The sequence below is a fragment of the Schistocerca piceifrons genome, chromosome 11 (genome assembly GCF_021461385.2).
Source record: "Schistocerca piceifrons isolate TAMUIC-IGC-003096 chromosome 11, iqSchPice1.1, whole genome shotgun sequence".
NCBI classification, from domain to species: domain Eukaryota; kingdom Metazoa; phylum Arthropoda; class Insecta; order Orthoptera; family Acrididae; genus Schistocerca; species Schistocerca piceifrons.
The window spans coordinates 153,991,157-154,016,183 of record NC_060148.1 but is presented as its reverse complement, the minus strand read 5'-3'; the positions used below and the strand labels follow the sequence as shown (position 1 = coordinate 154,016,183).

Below are 25,027 nucleotides of genomic sequence, written 5' to 3'. Positions count from 1 at the left end.
CAAGAGTTTCATTATCTACCCTCGTTTCCTCTCCGCTGCACTCTCCCCAATGAAACCACAACCTGCAGTCTATACAGAACACTCCCTCTTTCTAGTTTCTATGGCAACCACCACACTTATCACACGTGGTTTGATAGTAAAACTTTACACAAAAGCAGAAAATAACTACAACAGCACAATAGTATTGTAAGCTGTACTAATATGTAACTAAACATTAATGTAAACAAACTTACAAACTTCCTTCAGAAACTTTTAATTAACCACACAAATTCTGGATGAGAGACACGAATTAACTTAACTTTGAAGTGCTAAGTCTAGTCAAAAACAAATATCTACACTTGTACGAAAGATATGCTTAAGTATGTAAACAAACTCGCGACTGTTGGCCTTTACAAAATACTTCCTTTTCGATGTAATTACGTTTAGAAAAGCGAAACCTTCAATAGATAGATTAGATAAGAAGTAAATGCACTAGTATAAAATGTACTATTAACTAAATTAGCTCTTATTTCAATATTAATTGCTTAACTTAGTAAGAGCTTCGTACATGCACATCCGCTGGCTACAGGGCTGTCAACCTAAGTACATGAAATAACATTTCATAAAAGAATGAAAGTGTTACAGTTGTCTTAATGAGATTAGTTTATTACGGATATATATTCAGTTTGTAATGTATCCTTTAATAACTTTGTAATTTTAACTTTTATACTACAAACTGCAGAGATTGTAGGGAAAGTAATGAATCTTATTAATATTATTGAGCTAGACCTCCTTTGTATGGAAATAACCAGCCAGCCTTCGATGATGCACCCATTTGATGCAGTGTTACAGCCTTTCATGATCTGCGAGGCTAGACCTTCATAACTAGCAACATTTGCTGGCCCCAATGCAGTCATTCCGAACCACAATACTCCGTCACTGCGCACTGGCATCACCATTGAACCAGCTTAGCCACTGCCTAGCTGATGTATCTTGGCAGACCTCATACTGTCCCTGCTGACTCAGTACATGGTCGGCACAACTGTTGCCTTGGCACCACCACCACACCACTGTATCAGCGCATCATTCAGTTGGCTGCGTATATTTCTACAATAGCAAAAATTATTTCTACAATAGCCAAAATTGGCCAATTCGAACTCTAAATTATTGTACTATTACTTGTCGCTTCTTAAATACTTTGGAGTTTTCTATTCCTGTCCACTTTTTTTACTGCATTTTGGAAATTATTTGTGTCCCCTATTTGAATGTTGCATCCCTTACCAAGAACCACCGGTCCAAAGGAGCATTTTCTAACATTAAACTACTACTTTTGTAATTTTGAAATAATTAGCCTGCTGGTATGGAGGGGGAGTGAAGTGTGCATGGTAGATTGATAGACCGAGTGGGGGAACACTTTATGAAATACGTTTCACTGCCGTGCTGTGGTTAGGCAGGGGCTGGTTCTGTATCAGTTACCGCTGTATGTGCCTTGTTCACATTCATACCATTCTGACAGTGAGGATGCTGATAAGGAGAGACTCCCAAGAAGCATCGCTAGTGAAGGAAACCTTCTAGACAACCATCCAGCAACCAATCAGACTGCTGTTAATGGTCACATGGGGCCATACAGCATAGCTGGGATCAATTTGGCTCACTATTGGCAACCAGCTTTCCGTCTGATCAGAGATGTGCTTCTATCCCATTCTCCAGCACTATGCCCTCAGTCTGTCAGTGGCCTTAGAAGTAAAGTTCTGATGTAAACACCAGTCAGTTGTTTTAAAGTACTGCATTTTCTTTAAACAATATGCTTCATTACTCTGTGCTCCTGGATCCACAACCTACAACTGACTTGTCCTTGGCAATTCTTATACAAGTTTATTCTGTAGTGATTAGCTTAGGTTATTATTTTAATAGGTGCAGTTACACATTTAATTTATGGGTATGTACTGTGTTTATGTAGACTCAGTTCTTTGGGTGGTTTTCCAAACAACCACTGAATGTCCATATTTTCTGCTTACATTTCGTGTACCAGAGAAACACCATATGACCCATCCTTAGCTGATGCCTATAGATATTCAGTCCATATTGTGTACCTTTCTTAACATGTTACTACAAATTTTACAGTTTCTTAGAGATTCATAATATGTATAATCGTCACACTTTGTAGTACATTTTCAGATTCATCTGAATATAAAGCTATTGTCCAGAAACCCAGTTTCAAATTTAATATTTAATACAAATGTATATGGATATTGGCTATTATGAATAACCTATGCAGCAGTTGTGGATGTACTATCATGAGAAAGATGGGATACAATGTAACCACATCACTACAAAGTGTCACAGCTGAAGTGTAGCAACACAGAACAGTGCCAATCAATTACAACTGTCTCCCATTGTTACACATATGATGGAACATACTAAACCACTTTCAACAATAACAAATAGGTAGAGAATTAAAAACAATTGTTCTGAAACTAAAAATGAAGCATAAGTACAGATTTCCAAAAACCTCATGTATATTTACACAAATTAAGAAAAATACCCACAATGGAAACATCTTTGAATATAACAAGAAATATTTGGTGCTCACGTTCTGAGCTCTCCCAAGTGTTGTTCTTGTGTATACAAATAACTGGAATCAAATCATAACACCTAACGTTTGTTTACCTATTTCATTTTTTTTGTAGAACTTACACAGTATTAAATGCTGAACAAATAATTAAGAGCTTTGGTGCATAACACTTATCTACATTATCTCTGAATCATGTACAGAGCTTTGTGAAACAAAAATATTTCACAAAAAAATACAGCTATTGTGCACTGGTGTAAATGGCAACCAAGCATGACGAATTTCTTAGATTACAGTTTCGCATCTGACCAATTTACGTGAAGATGCACTGATGGGCAAAAATGTCATGAACACTGCCCATGAGGAGAATGAACGCCACATATTGTATGCACATGATGCAGTAAGCAGATTACAAGTATATAAGCAGACCAGAGATTTACAAGGAATTGTTCTACCAGTTAGATGGGTTGCAAACATGTAAATCCAATGACATAAGTGACTTTAGCAAACGTGAAGTTACAATGGCATGGCTGTTGGGAACGAGCAGCTCAAAAGTGGTGAAGCTGGTTGGCTGGATCTATGCTACTGTTGTGAACATCTGTGGAAGTGGCTGAAAGGTGATAAATCCATAACCTTATGAAAAGATGTAATACAGATACACTTCAACACCAATCATGGAAGTCAGATGCTTGCCTGCTCTGTAAAGCTGGACATGAGGCAATATGTGGCATATCTAATGAGGGATAACAATGCTGGAGCAGCCATACACGTTTTTGAACCCACAATTTAATGTACATTGTTGAACATGGGGCTCCACAAAATATGGTCACTGTATGTTTCCATATCGATCCACCAAAATGTTAAATTGCAACTGCAGTGGGCAAGGGATCACTGAGGCTGGAATGAAGGTCAATGCAAACGTTAACTGTCAGGATGGGTGACATTTCCTGTTACACCAGGTCAGCTGTACGTCCAGATATGCTATATAGGTGAATGGCGCCAGATGGAGGGCGCATTACGCTATGGGGGCAGTCACTTTGGCTCCTATGGGACATTTGGTAGTAATAGAAGGCATCATGATAGTTGCAGACTATGTGACCTTTATTGCAACTGCATTCCTGGTGAGCTCTTCCATGCTGAAGGTATCTTTCAGCAGGATAATTGTCCATGTCACATGTGCAGAACAACTCCACATTGGTCTGAGTAACATGGTAACTAACACCGATGTCTTGACCACACCATATAGCTGATATCAATGTGTGGCATACAACTGGTGCAACATAAACCCAGAAACATGTAAATGATGTGTCAAGTACTGTGTTCCAACGGTGGACAAACATGCTATTAAGCAGGTTGCTATATTTGTTGTTACATGTACTTATGCAGGATTAGTACTAACAGAACATAAATGTACACACTATTAATGACACAGCAAATCCCTTGAGAAAACATATCCAAGTAAAACAATTATTATAATTGTGTTTCTCCAGTTTTGATGTTACCAGTCTGAATGAAGCAAGTGCCATGAATATATATTTACTGTCACTGTTTCTAAAATACATAGATACAAGTACTACATTATGACTGTTTGGAATAATAAACAGCAAGTCATCACATTTCCTTGGCCTTATACTGAATATTGCATAGTACTTATGATTACTGACAAATGTAAGGATTTATCACAATTCACAATCTTCTTGTCTCAAGATCGATAGGAAAAAGCAGCAAAGCTAATGACAAAAACACATTTGATTCATGTTTCTGGAGTATTTAGGATTACCATTTCTTGACATGTAAAGCGGCAGATACGGATTTATATAGTGTCACATTATTGAACATTTTTTCACAATCCTACCACATTTTAATTTTCTTTCACAGGCAATACAATTTACTGTCCCCCTGCCACATCCATTGTTTTATAGGCCTTTAGAGCACCAATCAGGAAAATATGTTGGTCGTAATTTCTTTTTGATGTGAAGTAGTGCATGTGTGTTAAGAGTTCCCACCTGAATGAAACTTTTGTCACATCACATTTGTGAGGTCTCCTACTAATGTGTTCTAATGTTTGTGTCTTGAGATCACCTGATCTAGCAAATGATTTCCCACAAATCTCAATTGTGCAGTTTCTTTAAAGTGTGAATTAATATGTGACTCTCGAGATGACCTGAATGGGCAAAAGATTTCCCACAAATCTCACATTTGTAAGGTTTCGTTCCAGTGTGGATTATTGTGTGTCTCTTGAGAGAACCTGATGTGGCTAACGATTTGCCACAAATATCGCATTTGTGGGGTTTCTTTTCAGTGTGAATTAATGAGTGTGTCTTGAGATCACCTGACCTAGCAAAAGATTTCCCACAAATATCGCATTTATGGGGTTTCTTTCCAGAGTGAATTAATGAATGTTGCTTGAGAACGCCTGACCTAGCAAAAGATTTCCCACAAATCTCACATTTGTGAGGTTTCTCTCCAGTGTGAATTAATCCGTGTTGCTTGAGATGACGTGACCGGGCAAACGATTTGTTGCAAATCTCACATTTGTGAGGTTTCTTTCCGATGTGAATTAATACATGTGTCTTGAGATTTCCTGACCTAGCAAAAGATTTCCCACAAATATCGCATTTATGGGGTTTCTTTCCAGTGTGAATTAATGCGTGTGTCTTAAGATAACATGACAAAGCAAAATATTTCCCACAAATCTCACATTTGTGAGGTTTCTCTCCAGTGTGAAGTAATATGTGTCTCTTGAGAACGCCTGACCCAGCAAAAGATTTCCCACAAATATCACATTTGTGAGGTTTCTTTCCAATGTGAATTAAGAAGTGTCTCTTGAGATGGTGCCCCCTAGCAAAAGATTTCACACAAATTTTACATTTATGGGGTTTCTTTCCAGTGTGAATTAATATATGTTTCTTGAGACCACCTGACATCGTGAAAGATTTCCCACAAATCTCACATGTATGAGGTTTAATTCCAGTGTGAATTAATGTGTGTATCTGGAGATTGCTTGACAAGGCAAAACATTTCCCACAAATCTCACATTTGTGAGGTTTCTTTCCAGTGTGAAGTAATACATGTTTCTTGAGAGCACCTGACATCGTGAAAGATTTCCCACAAATCTCACATTTGTGCAGTTTCTTTCCAGTGTGAATTAATATATGTGCCTTTAGATTACCTGACCGGGCAAACCATTTGTCACAAATATCACATTTGTGAAGTCTTTTCCCAGTACAAATGGAAACATGTCTCTCGAGATCACCTGATCTAGCAAACAATTTGCCACAAATACCACATTTGTTGGGTCTGTTTGCAGTAAGTAGATCAGACTGGGCACTGACATTAACAGCTATAGACGAAGTTCCATAATTACTTTTTTTCTCTCTATCATTTGTCAGGTGTGTGTTACACATGTCATTAGAGGGCTTCTTTGACACTTTCCAAGTTTCCTTACATGACGACTGCCCACTGTGCTCTGTGACAGAAACTTCTGGCTCGCTATCCAACAAGGTACTGCTTTGATGCTCATCACTATGGCCATATCTTTCATGACTGTCAGCAGTTAAAAATTGACAATTATCACTCATTTTCATATGATTTTTCAAGCCAACATTACTGTCAAACACCTCACCACACCACTTACAAACATACAAATGTGGTTGCGTTCCATCATTGTGCATAAACACATGCATTATGAGTCTGTATTTTGAAGGAAAGCTCTGTTGGCAGAAATTACAGCTATATACATGTAATTCCTTTTCCCTCGTACTGCAGTCACATCGGGTGGCAACTGAGCATTCCTTATTAATAGTCACATCTTCTGTATTGGTACTGAACCCATGTGTTGACTTCTCCATGTCTATCACCAACTCTTCCTGGACAAGTCTATGGTGACAAGTTTCCTCACATGATTTGCTGCAGCTCCCACCAGTAGTCTGAGTAAATCTGAAGAGAGAAGGATAATGCTAAATAAGATATACAACAAAGAAACAATATTTGAGTGACCATAAATCCAGTACTATAGGCCACAAGTCATAAAAGTGAATAAGAAATTACATATTCAGTAACTGTTACTGATGTAAAATTACAATATTCCACCAGAAGCAAAAGACTGATGAGGTAAAAATGGTTTAAAACGAAAATAACACGATGAAATTCAATAATGATTAATCTGAGTCACAGCCTACTTGATCTGAAATTTTTAGATGAGAATTAAAATACTTCACTTTCATGTGTTACAATCTTTCTAAAATACAGTGCTAATAGTTAGTAATCTACAATTTATTAAAGGTATCAAAAAATGTATCAGTTACAAGTTTTAATTCAAAATTCTTAAGTTCATGGGATTTCAGATTTATTTAAGAGAAATAATTTTTAAATATTACTCTTCCATTATCTTAGCTCTGTAAGTGCATTCTCATTGTTTTGTCAACCTTTCACCATTAGAAACGATAGATTTATTTCACCTAGTAAACATTTTTTTTGTTTGATTCCCAATAAGTCAATGACTAGTGCAAGCATCAATATTTTGATTAGGTATCTAGAATGGATGTTGATCAGCTGGATAACGACGGTTCATGAACAAGAATCAATGTCACATCAATCAAGGGAAAACATTTGCATACTGATGAATGAATGTGAATGACAAACTTGCAGATGGTTTTAATCCAAAACTGTTTTTGGCACTGCAACTTATATGAAGCCTTGCACAAATGGAAATACTGTCTGAACAGATGGAAATGGTTGCAAATTTTCCAGTACACTTGGAGTGAGCCTTTTTGAAAATTTTTACATCTTCCCAACATCTGGTCACCTAGCATTGCAGAAAACTGTTGACTGAACGACACATATAAATGGCCACATCATCACCCATCGAACAATGAACGCTAACACTACATATTGAGTGGCGGTGATAACAGCTGATGCATGAGCTACACCTGTAGTATCTGGGTTTCATCATTATACCTGCGGTTAAACCGCTTCCCACAGAACAGAAACATGTGATGCACTTCAGGTCCCCGGTATGTACATCGTGTTGGACATGAAAGATTAAAAAATACTGAGGGCGTGCATGCTTCAGTAGTTTCCCTGTATTCTGATTGTGACATCTGAATCTTATTGCAATGTGTTTGATGTATAGTTTTGAAACTTCCTGGCAAAGGTCCCGAGTTCGAGTCTCGGTCGGGCACACAGTTTTAATCTGCCAGGAAGTTTCATATCAGCGCACACTCCGCTGCAGAGTGAAAATCTCATTCTGGATGTATAGTTTTGTTTGGTATGGTATCTGACAAAATTCGAGTGTTTTTAACTACTAACTGGGATCACACGTTTTTTCAAAGTAACTGGTATTATAATAGAGTGTCAGATTCCAGAAGTTAACAACTGTAGAGGACAAGTGGTTATTTTTAAGAAATACTGTGCGAAATTGTGATTTAGTGAGTTTCAGTGCGCGATGTGCCAGCCTCACGGCAAACAGCTGATGAAGGCCGGCCAGCATGTTATGCAGGTGACACAGTTTTGCAACGAGCGTCAGTATGTGTGTACGTGCGCGGCAGCCATCAGAACGCAGCATTAGCAGAATTACGTAGGCATGGGCCGCGTGTGGCAAAGTTGCCTTAGCCAACTCATCAAGAACCCTCTAATAAACACGCCGCTGTGTAACCGGCGGATTCAGCAGCGGTCTGCACTATTTAAGGACATCAGAGGTGGACGTCGGCATTCGGTTCGACCGATTAGGCGTTCGGTTGCTGTTAAGTCGTCATCACTGACGCTGTCCATGTCCAGGTCCTTGAAGACCGGCCGCCGGGGGGCATTGCCCGCTGCTGCACCGTCGACTCCCGGCGTCATCAAGAGCCACCGCGTCTGCGAACTGGGCTGTGCCTCGTGCTGCTAATCTCCTACCTCCTGCACAGCTGCTGACCAAGCACAGTGTCGCATTCCCCGGACTGAAAGGACAAGCACGTCTCCACCACAACACAAGCGGTGGGCTGCGCTACCGGAAAATGTATTGGAAGAACCAAAATAAAGAGGAAGAGTGTTAAAAACAGCCACCTTCTTCTCCCCAGCCACGCCCTACAACCCTGACCATGTCACCCGCTCCAGTCATCCTATAACAAGTGGTGTCAGTCACGCAACCTGCACATCACACACTCCTGTTACAATTGCTGACAGTAGTGGTGTTCTCCCTGTATTTGCACGAAATTGTGGCTGGTAATCGACGAGGGTATGTGGCATTTGAGAAGGGTAACAATGGATCAGCAACTCCTGCAACATGACAAGTGCCAATTTTTCGTTTGGTGGTTTGTCTGAACCTGTAGCATAGTCCGTCTTCACTTCTTGTTCTTCTTTCTGGGCTTACTGTAGTCTTGATTCGACTGTAGTCTTGATTCGATAGCTGGTATTGATGGAGCAGTCTGTGTCAGCCGAAGTGGCTATTCAGCAGCTAATTGAGTGAGTGTCGGAATTAGAGATAGAGCTTGCTCGGTCTAAAGAAGCGAGCAAAGAATGGTTTCCTGTTAATGCAGTAATTCTTGACACTAACGCTGCGTCTTTGGTCACCCCTTTCTCAGGAAAAGCTGGGGAGGATGTTATGATTTTTTTTTTTTTTTTTTGAGAACCTTAGCACGGCCGCTAACTTGGGAATCTGGGGTGCAGAAACGCTGATGGAAGTGCCTAAGTTGAAAGCAACTGGGGATGCCAGAGTGTACGTTACATGCCATAAAGCATTAAGGGATGCTCGGACATTTAAAATATTCAAAAAAGGGTTGCTGGAAAGATATCAGAGGAAAAATACATCTAGATATTAGCGGGAACAATTGTATAGAATGTACCAAAAGAATGGGGAATCAATAGAAGCTTTTGTAGATCGAATTCGAAAAATTAATATTAATGCCTATGAGCTAACGGATTCTCATAGGGTTAATGAAGCCATTCTGCAGGAAGCTGAGCAGAGGGCACTAGACGCATTTTTGCAGGGAATACTGTGGTGTCACCGCCAGACACCACACTTGCTAGGTGGTAGCTTAAATCGGCCGCGGTCCATTTAGTACATGTCGGACCCGCGTGTCGCCACTGTGTGATCGCAGACCTAGCGCCACCACCAAGGCAGGTCTCGAGATACGAGGGAGCACTCGCCCCAGTTGTACGGAGAACCTAGCTAGCGACTAGATGTACAAAGCCTTTCTCTCTCATTAGCCGAGAGACAGAATAGCCTTCAGCTAAGTTAATGGCTACGAACTAGCAAGGCGCCATTAGCCTTACAGTGATTGTAATTAAAGTCTCCTGTGTATCGTCAAGATCGATGTACCACAATGATATTAAAGATAAGTATTAATGAAGCTACGTACTTTTCTTAATAACATTAATTACATAGCCTGTTCCAGTACTTCACGCCCGTCTGCGTTAGTCTAGCGTGCATTTTCAGCCATCTCGAACTACAAGGTGTCGGCCCAGCTGCCGACACATCAAATACAACCCGAAACCTTCCACAAGATTGGGATGGAATTCCCTAAGACTTTCAAAGAGGCAGTCGGAATCTCTGTGGCGTTACAGGAAGTTGAAGCAGTAACAAAGACGCAGGACAGGAAAGCAGTGTTTAATGCAGAAATAAAATGTTTTGGATGTGGCCGGATGGGACACATTAGACGCATTTGCAAGGAAGTGCAGTGCAGGAAATGCAGATGTTGGGGTCATATGGAGAGTAATTGCAATGGATCCTGGCAGAAACATGATAGGAAACCGCAAGGTGAGCCTCATCCCCCTCAGTTAAATGGGGCATGGGGTGGTGTGTCCACTGTGCAACACCCCCGGTAAGGATTAATGCTAGTGCAGAATCAGTGGCAGACTTTTTTCTGACCGGCTTGGTGAGGGGCAGACCATGCAAATTTTTATTGGATACCGGGTGTCAGGTATCTGTGGCGAGTAGAAATGTACTCGGTAAAGTAGAATTAAAATCACCACACTGGGCGTTAAGTGGCGTGGGTGGGGGACAGGTGAAGTCACTCGGATCAGCGGTGTTTAACTTTGGAGCGGAAATGAGGAACTTCCAGGTGAAGGTAGAAGTTCTTCCACTTGTTGGCAGCAGCTACAATGACATACTCTGATTGGATTTCCTGGTTGTGCATCATGCAAAAGTTAACCTGGAACGGCGTACAGTAGAACTGGATGGAATACAATTTTGCCTAGGTTCTGCAGCCGAAAAACCATTACTGTCGCAAGGAAATGCCCAGATATCGGGTGGGCCACCTAAACTGCGTACAAGGTCCCTTAGGGTTAATTCGCGGGATACTATACCGAAAGGTGTGAGGAGGGCTATGTGAGAGGCATTCAATGAATTCGAAAGTGAAGTTCTATGTACTGACTTGGCAGGAAATCCTAAGAAATTTTGGTCTTATGTCAAAGCGGTAGGTGGATCAAAACAAAATGTCCAGACACTCTGTGCCCAAAATGGTACTGAAACAGAGGATGACAGACTAAAGGCTGAAATACTAAATGTCTTTTTCCAAAGTTGTTTCACAGAGGAAGATTGCACTGTAGTTCCTTCTCTAGATTGTCGCACAGATGACAAAATGGTAGATATCGAAATAGACGACAGAGGGATAGAGAAACAATTAAAATCGCCCAAAAGAGGAAAGGCCTCGGGACCTGATGGGATACCAGTTCAATTTTACACAGAGTACGCGAAGGAACTTGCCCCCCTTCTTGCCGTGGTGTACCGTAGGTCTCTAGAAGAGCGTAGCGTTCCAAAGGATTGGAAAAGGGCACAGGTCATCCCCGTTTTCAAGAAGGGACGTCGAACAGATGTGCAGAACTATAGACCTATATCTCTAACGTCGATCAGTTGTAGAATTTTGGAACACGTATTGTGTTCGAGTATAATGACTTTTCAGGAGACTAGAAATCTATTCTGTAGGAATCAGCATGGGTTTCGAAAAAGACGGTCATGTGAAACCCAGCTCACACTATTCGTCCACGAGACTCAGAAGGCCATAGACACGGGTTCACAGGTAGATGCCGTGTTTCTTGACTTCCGCAAGGCGTTCGATACAGTTCCCCACAGTCGTTTAATGAACAAAGTAAGAGCATATGGACTATCAGACCAATTGTGTGATTGGATTGAGGAGTTCCTAGATAACAGGACGCAGCATGTTATTCTCAATGGAGAGAAGTCTTCCGAAGTAAGAGTGATTTCAGGTGTGCCGCAGGGGAGTGTCATAGGACTGTTGCTATTCACAATATACATAAATGACCTGGTGGATGACATTGGAAGTTCACTGAGGCTTTTTGCATATGATGCTGTGGTGTGTCAATAGGTTGTAACAATGGAAAATTGTACTGAAATGCAGGAGGATCTGCAGCGAATTGACGCATGGTGCAGGGAATGGCAATTGAATCTCAATGTAGACAAGTGTAATGTGCTGCGAATACACAGAAAGATAGATCCTTTATCATTTAGCTACAAAATAGCAGGTCAGCAACTGGAAGCAGTTAATACCATAAATTATCTGGGAGTACGCATTAGGAGTGATTTAAAATGGAATGATCACATAATGTTGATCGTCGGTAAAGCAGATGCCAGACTGAGATTCATTGGAAGAATCCTAAGGAAATGCAATCCGAAAACAAAGGAAGTAGGTTACAGTACGCTTGTTCGCCCACTACTTGAATACTGCTCAGCAGTGTGGGATCCGTACCAGATAGGGTTGATACAAGACAGAGAGAAGATCCAACGGAGAGCAGCGCGCTTCGTTACAGGATCATTTAGTAATCGCAAAAGCGTTACGGAGATGAGAGATAAACTCCAGTGGAAGACTGCAGGAGAGATGCTCAGTAGGTCAGTACGGGCTTTTGTCAAAATTTCGAGAACATACCTTCACCGAAGAGTCAAGCAGTATATTGCTCCCTCCCAAGTATATCTCGCAAAGAGACCATGAGGATAAAATCAGAGAGATTAGAGCCCACACAGAGGCATACCGACAATCCTTCTTTCCACAAACAATACGAGACTGGAATAGAAAGGAGAACCGATAGAGGTACTCAAAGTACCCTCCGCCACACACCGTCAGGTGGCTTGCGGAGTATGGATGTAAATGTAGATAGATGTAGGTACAGAGAAAATAATCTGGGCAGATGTTGGAGCAAGCGTGCCGGTAAGTTCGTTGTGTGTCGTTGAACCTTTGAAATTGAGCCGCTGGATAAAATGAAGTGTTTTACACGCTGTAGCGTGACCTCTGTGTGGGAGATAAAAGGCAAAAGGTTGTGACTGTCAGTACTGATAATTTTGGCCTTGAAGAGGTGCAGTTAGCATGGGGTACCGTAATAGCGAATCTGAAGATAATAGAGAAAGACGAACTGGATAAGGATTTCACAGCAGATTACACAATGCCGGGAGAGTCTGTCAGCTGGTCCGCACTGAGGGATAAAGTAGCACATTTAGAAGGGCAAGACAGAGAAGTCATGGAGAACCTTTTGACGGAATATAAACAGTTATTTAATTCTCATGGTCCACCGCCTGTCACACCAGTAGTTCAGCATTACATCCCCAATGGGAATGAAGCACCTGTGTAAACGTCCATATAGTATTCCAAAAAGTTTACAGCCTGTCACAGAAGAATTTATTAATCAACAGCTTAGGGATGGGATAATAGAAACCAGTAGTAGTCCCTGGTCTGCTTCTGTCGTAATAGTGGGTAAAAAATCACCTGATGGGGGCAAGGCATATCGTTTTTGTTGTGGTTATCGTTTCTGAGTCAAAAAACTGTATCAGATGCATACCCAATGCCTAATATCACTGAAACTCTGGATAATTTGGGTCACTGTCGGTACTTCACGACGTTGGATCTTCGAAGCGGGTACCACCAGTTGGTGGTCGCCCCAGAAAACCGACCGAAAACAGCTTTTTCAACACCTACAGGTAATTTTTATTGTCGGCGATTGCCTTTCGAACTCAAAAATGCTCCGGCAACATTCCAACGGTCACTACATAGCGTGTGACGAGGGCTGAAACCTAATCAGTGTATGGTATATTAGGACGACATAATTGTTTCCTCAAAGGACGTGCAAGAACATGTGCGCTGTTTGCGCGAAGTTTTCGATCGTCTGAAAGCAGCACTGTTAACTCTTCATATGGAAAAATGTCATTTTTTGTTGCAAGAAGTCCGTTATTTAGGTCATATTATAGGACAGGAGGCTGTCCGCACGGATCCAAAACTTGTAGAGGCGGTAATGAATTTTCCGACACCTACAAAAGTAAAGGAGTTGCAGTCTTATTTAGGTCTCGCCAATTTTTACAGGAGGTATATTCTACAATTTCCGGAAATTGCAAGGCCCCTCACACAGTTGTTGAAGAAAGGAGCAAAATTTCGCTGGTCAGCAGCATTCGGAGAGGCTTTTCGAAAGTTAAAAAAGATGTTAACATCTAGTCCGGTTTTGGCTTATCCAGACTTTAGTAAAAAGTTTATATTATCTTGTGACTGTAGCAATTTTGCTTTGGGTATAGTATTATCTCAGGAAATAGATGGGCAGGAGCACCCAATAGCATATGCTTCCAGACATTTAAACAATGCAGAAAAAAATTACTCAACAACTGAGGAGTTATTGGCATTAATTTTCGGAATAACCTATTTCCGGTGTTGTTTGTATGGACGACGTTTCAAGATGATTACTGACCATGCAGTACTTAAGTGAACTACTAAATATTGCAACATATGGTTTCATACATATGAAAGTGAAGCAACTGAACATTAAGAATGAAGAAAAAATCCAAGTAATATGCAAGTAAGGTTTCAAATAAATATTTTCGTATGTTTCTCAAAGTACTACAAATAAAAATTTTAATTAAAATTTTTTTACTGTGCCGATCTTTCATTAACAACCAAGTACAAGATACAATTTCTGGAAAACCTCAAGGATAAATAAATTTTGAAGTTAATTATTTATCAATTGTTTGAGAGACCTCCATGTAGGCATTGTGTAGGTACTGGGTACTTGTGTCATATCCTTAAAATTTACTGCACAGCATTTCGTGTGGCAGGTACATAGATAAACTATTCATCTACATCTACGTGATTACTCTGCTATTTACAATGAAGTGCCTGGCAGAGGGTTCAATGAACCACCTTCAAACTGTCTCTACCATTCCACTCTCGAACAGCACACAGGAAAAACGAGCACTTAAATTTTTCTGTGCGAGCCCTGATTTCTTTTATTTTGTCATGATCATTTCTCCCTATTTAAGTGGGTGCCAACAGAATGTTTTCGCAATCGGAGAAGAAAACGTGATTGAAATTTCATGAGAAGATCCTATCGCAACGAAAAACGCCTTTTGTTTTAATGATTGCCACTCCAATTCATGTACCATATCTGTGACACTATGTCCCCTATTTCACGATAATACAAAACGAGCTGCCCTTCTTTGTACTTTTTCAATGACATCCGTCAGTCCCACCTGATGCGGGTCCCACACTGCACAGTAATACTCCAGAACAGGGTGGACAAGTGTGGTGTAAGCTGTCTCTTTAGTAGACCCGTTGCACCTTCTAAGTGTTTTGCCAATGAATTGCAGTCTGGTTTGCTCTAACCACAATATTATCTGTGTGATTGTTCCAATTTATGTTACTTGTAATCCCTAAGTATTTAGTTGAATTTAACGCCTTCAGATTAGTGTGACTTATCACATAATCGTAATGTAGCTCATCTCTTTTAGGACTCATGTAAATAACTTCAGACTTTTACTTATTCAGCGTCAATTGCCACTTTTTGCACTATACAGATATGTTATCTAAATCATTTTGCAAGTCGTTTTGATCATCTGATAACTTTACAAGATGGTAAATGACAGCATCATCTGCAAACAATTTAAGACTGATACTCAAATTGTCTCCTATGTTGTTAATATAGATCAGGAACAATAGAGGGCCTATAACACTTCCTTGGTGAACGCCGGATATTACTTCTGTTTTACTCGATGACTTTCCGTTTATTACAACGAACTGTGACCTTTATGAAATGAAATCACGAATCCAGGCGCACAACTGAGGCGATATTCTGTAGGCACACAGTTTGGTTACAAGATGCCTCTGAGGAACAGTGTCGAAAGCCTTCTGGAAATCTAAAAATATGTAATCAAGTTGACATCCCTTGTCGATAACACTTATTACCTCATGAGTATAAAGAGCTAGTTGTGTTTCACAAGAACGATATTTTCTGAAACCGTGCTGACTGTTTGTCAATAAATCGTTTTTCTTCGAGGTACTTCATAATTTTTTAATACAGTATATGTTCCAAAACCCTACTGCAAATCGACATTAGTGATATAGGCCTGTAATTCAGCGGATTACTCCTACTTCCCTTTTTGGGTATTGGTATGACTTGAGCAATTTTCCAGTCTTTAGGTACATATCTTTCTGTGAGCTAGTGGTTGCATATAATTGCTAAATATGGAGCTATTTTATCAGCATATCCTGAGAGGAACCTGACTGATATACAATATGTACCGGAGGCCTTGCCTTTATTAAGTGATTTAAGCTGCTTTGTTACTCCGAGGATATCTACTTCTATGTTTCTCACCTTGGCAGTTGTTCTCGATTGGAATTCAGGAACATTTACTTCGTCCTCTTTGGTGAAGGAGTTTCGGAAAACCGTGTTTAATAACTCTGCTTTAGTGGCACTGTCATCAGTGACTTCACCATTCTTATCGCGCAGTGAAGGTATTGCGTCTTGCCACTGGTGTCTTTATGTATGACCAGAATCTCTTTGGGTTTTCTGCCAGATTTCGAGACAGAATTTCGTTGTGGAAATTATTGAAAGCATCTCACGAAGTACGCGCCATATTTCGAACTTCTATAAAACTTTGTCAATCTTGAGGATTTTGCATTCTTCTAAATTTGGGATGCTGTTTTCGTTGCTTCTGTAACAACGATCTCACCCACATAGTGTACCATGGGTGGTCAGTACCAACACCTATTATTTTATGTGGTATATATCTCTGAATTGCTGTTGATACTATCTCGTTGAAAACATTCCACAACTTTTCTAAACTTACATGATCAGATCAGGGTTGGAGACTGTCTTTTAAAAAGGCTTAGGAGCATTTTTATCAGCTTTTTTAAATAGATATACTTTGTATTTCTTTTTGATGGTTGCAGTAATGATGGAAGTGAACATGTATTTTATCAACACATACTACACCTGGACAGTAACACTGCTGATGGTTTACACCACATCTGTTAAAGATTTTGGCATGATAGCTATTACCTCTATTTTATTCCTTCCTTTGTTCTCTTAATTCTCCAACTAAAGAGCTGTCAGTATGAACAAAAACAGTCTCTTACATTCGATCTATCTACGCCGATAACCTTCTACCCAACAACTAGTTGGGTTGGGGGATCAATGGGACTTCACAACCTTTACTCAGTCTTTTGGCCGAGGCTGGTTGCGAAGTGCCATTACATATACAGGGTAGTATTACGATGGGGTCGCCACTCCCAAAGACTAGCCCTCCCCACCTCCGGGACATAATTAGTGTACCTAAACTGTTTGCACCAAGTGTAATCCATTGTAAAATGCAAATGTTTGCAAGCTGTGTAACTGAGGCAGAATGTGGGGACCAGCCTGGTATTCACCTAGCAGGATGTAGAAAACCACCTAAAAATCACATCCAGGCTGGCTTTCACACTGGCCCTTCATTGTTAATCTGCCAGGTGGATTCAATCCAGGGTCAACACGCCTACCGGAATCCAGGAAGTAGTGCGTTAGTGCTCTCCGCTACCCTGGTGGGTCGTTTCTTACATTACCATGAAAATATTACATTTGGTTCCACCTACTAAGGAAAGATTGTCAATGTACTTGATGCCAGGGTTGGAGACTGCTGTGAATACAAGCAAGCCTATTAAAGCTTTTTCTCAGAAACATCAATATCATGCAAAGAAGGTACATTCTTTTGAACATTTTTATATTATCAAGATTTTGTTTCATCACTGTTGAATCTCATCTAAAATACCTTCAGGTAAAGAACACCTGATTTCTAGTTCAATGTCTCTATTCCTGCTTAACGCATTACCACTAGGTCACAGGGCAGGAATCTGCAAAGCAATGTTATATTGTCTAGCATTAACATTGCTTGGATTGTGCATTTATCCATTTGAGTTTCCCCTACCATAAAAGCAGGAATCATGGTGATATGACTATGTCCTCTGTTATCATTATCATTTCCACAACGACCACTACCACCACCACCAAGCCATTTTCTGAATTTGTATCACCAATTTCCATCATGTAATCTTGATGAATATTACTGTTATCCACAACTTCATAAATCATTTATCCACATTTACGTTTAAGTACAGTTCTCTTACTCTCGGAATTCATGTATGATGCTGATGATGGGTTTGTTGGGCGCTCAACTGCATGGTCATTAAGTCCCTTTTTACACAGAGTCCCTTTTTCCTTTTTACACAGAGTCCCTTTTTCCTTTTTACACAGAGTCCCTTTTTCCTTTTTACACAGAGTCCCTTTTTCCTTTTTACACAGAGTCCCTTTTTCCTTTTTACACAGAGTCCCTTTTTCCTTTTTACACAGAGTCCCTTTTTCCTTTTTACACAGAGTCCCTTTTTACACAGAGTCCCTTTTTACACAGTCCAATGTAGCCACTGTCACGAATGATGATGATGAAATGATGAGCACCATGCAAACACCCACTCATTAGGCAGAGAAAGTCCCCAACCCAGCCAAGAATCGAACCCAGGATCCCATGATCCAGAAGCAGCAATGCTAGGTACTAGACCATGAGCTGTGGACAGAACTCATGGAGAACAATAAGTCCGATCAGGCTGGTTTGAATGGTTACAGAGACATGGGGCACACTGCACATTGTAAAAGACACTGACACAGGTCACCATAATTATTATACCATAATAACAATAAACAAAAGCTGTTGATAAAAACCCCTGCTGAGTGGCAATCAGAACGAGTGTGGTATCTGCAAGACGTCATAGCAACTTTATTATGAATTTACTGAGGGTAAAATTGTCTGAAAAGCACCCTGTTTTCATAACAAGAAGTCGATCCAAGGTATTTTAAGTGATTATAATGAAACTGACAGTGTTCCAGGTGCTGCAGTGTGCACTCTATACATTGCAGAATGCTGTAACATTGTAGGATGTATATTAAATGATGTCCTCACCGAGCATGCTGAAAAATAATTTTTCACTTTCCGCCACCAGGTGAAAATATGGCGCTAAAAGGAAAGAGAATGAGGTATTAGATGAAGAGAAGAACCATAGTGCAGGTAAAATAACTGAGGTTTAGCCTGAAAGACTAAACAATCTACTTCTAGAATATATAAATTATGGTAACTAAATGGAAACATAGATCGATTACGACTGTTTACAGCTTAAGCTGGTGAAGAGAATGCAGATCACATGAACAAAACATTATCGATCTTACCTAGGCTTCGAAAATTATGCATTGTTGAGTAAGTGTGGAGAGAGTTGTTCATGAGCTTTACAGACCTGCATGCAGAATATACACTCCTGGAAATGGAAAAAAGAACACATTGACACTGGTGTGTCAGACCCACCATACTTGCTCCGGACACTGCGAGAGGGCTGTACAAGCAATGATCACACGCACGGCACAGCGGACACACCAGGAACCGCGGTGTTGGCCGTCGAATGGCGCTAGCTGCGCAGCATTTGTGCACCGCCGCCGTCAGTGTCAGCCAGTTTACCGTGGCATACGGAGCTCCATCGCAGTCTTTAACACTGGTAGCATGCCGCGACAGCGTGGACGTGAACCGTATGTGCAGTTGACGGACTTTGAGCGAGGGCTTATAGTGGGCATGCGGGAGGCCGGGTGGACGTACCGCCGAATTGCTCAACACGTGGGGCGTGAGGTCTCCACAGTACATCGATGTTGTCGCCAGTGGTCGGCGGAAGGTGCACGTGCCTGTCGACCTGGGACCGGACCGCAGCGACGCACGGATGCACGCCATGACCGTAGGATCCTACGCAGTGCCGTAGGGGACCGCACCGCCACTTCCCAGCAAATTAGGGACACTGTTGCTCCTGGGGTATCGGCGAGGACCATTCGCAACCGTCTCCATGAAGCTGGGCTACAGTCCCGCACACCGTTAGGCCGTCTTCCGCTCACGCCCCAACATCGTGCAGCCCGCATCCAGTGGTGTCGCGACAGGCGTGAATGGAGGGACGAATGGAGACGTGTCGTCTTCAGCGATGAGAGTCACTTCTGCCTTGGTGCCAATGATGGTCGTATGCGTGTTTGGCGCCATGCAGGTGAGCGCCACAATCAGGACTGCATACGACCGAGGCACACAGGGCCAACACCCGGCATCATGGTGTGGGGAGCGATCTCCTACACTGGCCGTACACCACTGGTGATCGTCGAGGGGACACTGAATAGTGCACGGTACATCCAAACAGTCATCGAACCCATCGTTCTACCATTCCTAGACCGGCAAGGGAACTTGCTGTTCCAACAGGACAATGCACGTCCGCATGTATCCCGTGCCACCCAACGTGCTCTAGAAGGTGTAAGTCAACTACCCTGGCCAGCAAGATTCCGGATCTGTCCCCCATTGAGCATGTTTGGGACTGGATGAAGCGTCGTCTCACGCGGTCTGCACGTCCAGCACGAACGCTGGTCCAACTGAGGCGCCAGGTGAAAATGGCATGGCAAGCCATTCCACAGGACTACATCCAGCATCTCTACGATCGTCTCCATGGGAGAATAGCAGCCTGCATTGCTGCGAAAGGTGGATATACACTGTATTAGTGCCGACATTGTGCATGCTCTGTTGCCTGTGTCTATGTGCCTGTGGTTCTGTCAGTGTGATCATGTGATGTATCTGACCCCAGGAATGTGTCAATAAAGTTTCCCCTTCCTGGGACAATGGATTCACGGTGTTCTTATTTCAATTTCCAGGAGTGTATCTGATAATACGAGGAATGGATTATGCATGGCAGGCTGATCACTTGGATATGCAAAACTACTTACTATCACATAATGGCTGCAAGTATGTTCTCACAGTCACAGACACACACACACACACACATTCCAATTTCGCTTGGGCCTTACCTTTGAATGTAAAGACAGGGAAGGAGGTTTGAGAGGTTTCGTTGCAGACAGGACTAAATCGACTGTCCGTCAACCTTGAAGGCATATGATGGAAGTGAATTTTACAATAGACAATTCTAAGCAGAATTCGAATGATGTGGGATAAATCACTATTCAACATTCTCATATTTGGAAACTAGTATTGCCATATGGTTGAACTGGACCATCAAAAATGGAATGTGAAAGCAATTTAATCTTCAATGTATGTGCAAATGGTTGAACATACAGCCACAAATCATTGACGAGTATAATCCCATTATTCACCATAGAATTAAGAGCAAACCTATTGAAGTCACAAACGAATTACAGGAAAAATTTGAACCCATTATGTTCCTCATAGAGCGGGTCATAAGATGTCAAAGGAACTGGGCACTGATGAAATGGCTTAGTTTCTCATCAAAGCTCAACAGCTGTGTAAACACCCAGAAATTGCTATGTAATTCGAAAAGCAAAGCTCAAACCGTGCAGTAGTGTGAGATGAGTGCTAGGAAACGTATCAAAAAAGTTGGAGGTGGTATTCTCGAGAATCTGCCATCAGAAGTTTGTATCTCTAGATACAATTTCTGTGGAGCTGGAACAAAATTGAAATAGCACCTAGCTTGTGGTGACAAGGGTTTTAATGCCTTGGACAATGTATACAAAGTGCACATCATCGCCTACACTACCGACAAATATCACCGTATTGCAGGTATTTCAAGGACTGGATATTCATGTAGCACAACCTATTTCTGAATATGTGGTTGATAAAGCAATGTTTGCTAGAACTTAAATTAGATACTGGACTAACCTTCAACCAATACTGAATGCAGTTCACTGTATTCTAAAGAAGAAGAAGAAAAACCTATGGGATGTTTAAAAAATTGGTGACAGCTGCAAAAGGTGCCTTGAGGAAGAAAGAAGGAAGGAAATGATGTGTTAAAAAGCCCAGGTTCCTACAAATACCAAAGACATCTGGTGGAATAATTCTGTTTCTGATACCTCCATTTTCTGGGCTGTCAGCTACTGGTTTCATTAACAAAGAGAGCTGATATATTTCAAGCAGTACAGAACACCCAAAAATGCGAAAATTAATTACAAGCAGCTAAAAGGCATATGACCATGGAGGCCATCGCTATAGGTAAAGGCCTATATTTACAATACAGGAAATGGCTTTGGTTGTACATAAAAAAGCCCCACAGCAATGGTACTGCAAAAAAGGATTAAAAACACAGATCTGGCAAAACTCGTCAGATAACTTAAAATCATGAGATTTTACAGCGTCTTTATGAATGATATGCTGCCCGAGAATGTGGAAATTCAAGAAACATGGAACTGTCAATTTAGATGTTGTTCGGGGTACGGAGCTCTTGGTGATTTAAGGCCACCTGAAGAACTGTGTTGTCACTTCACCAATAGGAACTAGCTGCTGTACAATATTCGACGCTCCCATGACTTCAGTTCATACCTCTGAGGATATGTCTGCCTGATATTTTTCCTCAAAATTGCATAAAAACAAGCAGTATGTAAGTCTCCACATCATTTGAAGCTGCGATGTAATTATGTTCACTCTAATTCTAATTGGTTTAAATTGAAAGCAACCTACTTTCCTCCAATATATGAGCAGGGGGTAGTGATGTACAGCATTGACTGGCAGGAAACACACGAAAGCATAGCTAACTTCACTGATTTAATAATAAATTACATCTAGGGAATTGGGAAGTTGTGTCAATACCTCTTGGCATTTGCAACATTGACAATTCATATGTATACTTGAAACGTTTTGTTAAGGGATTTGAAGTATGGGGTCCACGCAAACATTCATATGTTTAAATCAGAGATAGAAAGAAAATACATTGAGGACTTCAGTCACAAATATTTAATAGGATGGCTACTAGGTTTCTCAGAGGGACAAGTGATGGTGCATAATACTGAAAATTTGAGTTATCAACTGGTGAACCAACTGCCAGTAAGTACAATTTGTGTAGAGTGTAATATTGCAATGAATTTTGTACCTTGACGGCAGATTGGTCCATACTACTTATGTATTTTTTTCCTACAGTGGGTCCTGCATATAAAAGTGAAGAAAATGAAGTCCACAATGAACATGGGTTGCTACACGAAGCCAAGGTGGCGAAGGGTTCACAACCATAAGGAATGTGGCAGGTACTGTGAAGTTAAGCTGCAAAGAAGAAGCCAAAAGCAAACTCCAAGAGGTAACTGAGATGAATGGCATTACCTGTACTAGCAGGCAGGGGAGTAACCGAATAAGAGGGAATAGGATGAGTGGTGAAAGAGAAATGGCATGCCTATCCACTGAGGAAGACATCATCATGCCAATATGACTAGTTGTGCAGCATCTTCTGCATGGACTCTAAACCGGGCTCGGGTAAAACCCACCAGTGGTGAAACATACTCCATTATGGTGGAGTGTGTTAAGACAGCAAATGATGGACAGAGGTGCAGAGGAATGAACTGAACACCCACAGTCTAGTTATGAATGGACATGGGATATTTTTTTTTTTTTTTTTAAATGGAGAAGGGTGGTCTGAACCACTCCCCTGGAAGTACCACTTAGGAGATGTAGGACACTGAGGAACTGGGTACCATGTACAGCCAGGTAAGAATACATGGGAGGACCAAGGAAGTTTCCTATCAAACATGAGCCCCAGGAATTTTCTAGTTTCAATGAATGAAAGAACAAAAGGTGCAAATGTAAAGATGGTGTAAGAAACTCATTATGCCATCAAATACTCATAGAAAAGGTTTTAGCAGTGGAAAAGTGAAAACCACTGCCCATGCTTCATGAGAAAAGACGATAGGAATGATGCTGAAGACGCCACACAAGGAGACAGGTTGGTGTGGAACTGTAACAGACTACAAAATCCTTGGTGAAAAGGGAGATGCCTGTTGGGTAATTCCATAATATGGGTAATGGGGATAGCAAAGACAATGATACCCAGAACGAGCATTCAGGCACCCCGTTTTCCTGGATAAATGTGTCTGACAAAGTCAAACCATATAAATCTTGAGAAAACTTTGTGTTTTCAAAACTTCCTCTAGTAAAGCCCCACATGTACGGACTACAGAGGATACCAGCCCTCCAGCAGATGTATCAGGATATGGAGAGCACATCTCTGCAAGTGAATCACATCGCTGCATGCCTCAGTCCACCAGGGACCAGGACACGCTACAGGAAACTTGAAGTGCACGGTATGGAACATTCTTCGGCGGTAAGGATAACATTTGGAAGATACTTTATGTGGTCATCACAGCTGTGTAAAGGTCTTGAGGGAGGGGTAAAGCCCCCAGTCGGCCTTAGAAAGCTGCCAATTACATTTCCACTCAGGTGGGTTAGGTATTGGTGCATGGATAGCACAGAGGAAGTGATCACTTGCGTATGTTAGAGGGAATGGGTCATTCCAGGTTGATATGGCGTGCATTGCTGTGCTCTGATCTTGTTTAGAGCACATGCTATAATCGATTATAGTTCGCTGTTTTGGTGCTAGTGACACTCCGGTGGTGATTTGCTATTACGTCGCTGGCGTGTGTTCATGGTGGCTGGCGGAAAGCGAGACGGTAGTCTGTTTCCGGGTATTGCACGGAACGTGAAGTTCGCTCTGCTGACCTGCTGTTGAATAGTGCTAAGGTGGTTGTGCCTCCCAATATGAGCAAAGTGGTCTGGGACGGAGGCACCTCGCCACTGTGCTGGCCATGCAGTGGTGATTAATTGGAGTCGGCGTACTTGTTCTGTCTGCCTGTCTGATGTGGAGGTCCGGTCATATTTTCTGCTGGAAGCTCCAGTAGCGGTTTCTCAACTTCATTCTGATGTGGGACGGCGTTGTTGGAAGTTTTTGCTGTGTGTGTGTGTGTGTGTGTGTGTGTGTGTGTGTGTGTGTGTGTGTGTGTGTGTGTCACGTTAAGATATTTGTTGGTACTAATTTACTTGCTCAACTGGAGTATCTTATGGTTATTCTGCTGAGTGGGTCGTTACTCACCCGGTCTGCTCAGTGGAACCTTTGGTGTGGCCTGTATGTTTCTTTTTGAAGGAATTCACATAGGTGGTTCCTGTTACCTGCCTGGGTTTGCGTTCATGTATGGTATATTTGGCATTTGATGTGTTGGGTAAAGTCTGCGTAAGAAAAGCAGTTTATCTTGTGTTGATATTATCTGTCGTGTGTTACAGAACATAACCAAGGTGCATAAGTGATGGGCAGATGTGGGAGGCATGTCAGGGAGCTTTCAGCGTTTATTTCAGGGACTGTTTCTAGTGGGAAGCCTGTGAAGTGTTGAGAGCTCACTCATCTGTGATTGCATTGGGAGTTGCCATTGCCTTTTGTTTGTATCAAATTATTAATTTCTTCGGAATACACA

The 25,027-nt window shown here is 41.5% G+C and overlaps 1 protein-coding gene across 1 annotated transcript in view; it reads right to left on the bottom strand.

Annotated features, from left to right (window-relative positions):
• Positions 1-1,722: 1,722 nt before the first annotated feature.
• The window catches only part of LOC124720364 (putative zinc finger protein 66), a 106,795-nt gene continuing 83,490 nt past the window's right edge, over positions 1,723-25,027 (bottom strand). Inside the window, exon 7 of the mRNA XM_047245694.1 lies at positions 1,723-6,490. Within this exon, the coding sequence (XP_047101650.1) occupies positions 4,663-6,490 (1,828 nt within the window). The 3' untranslated portion in view covers positions 1,723-4,662. The remainder of the gene's footprint in view (positions 6,491-25,027) is intronic.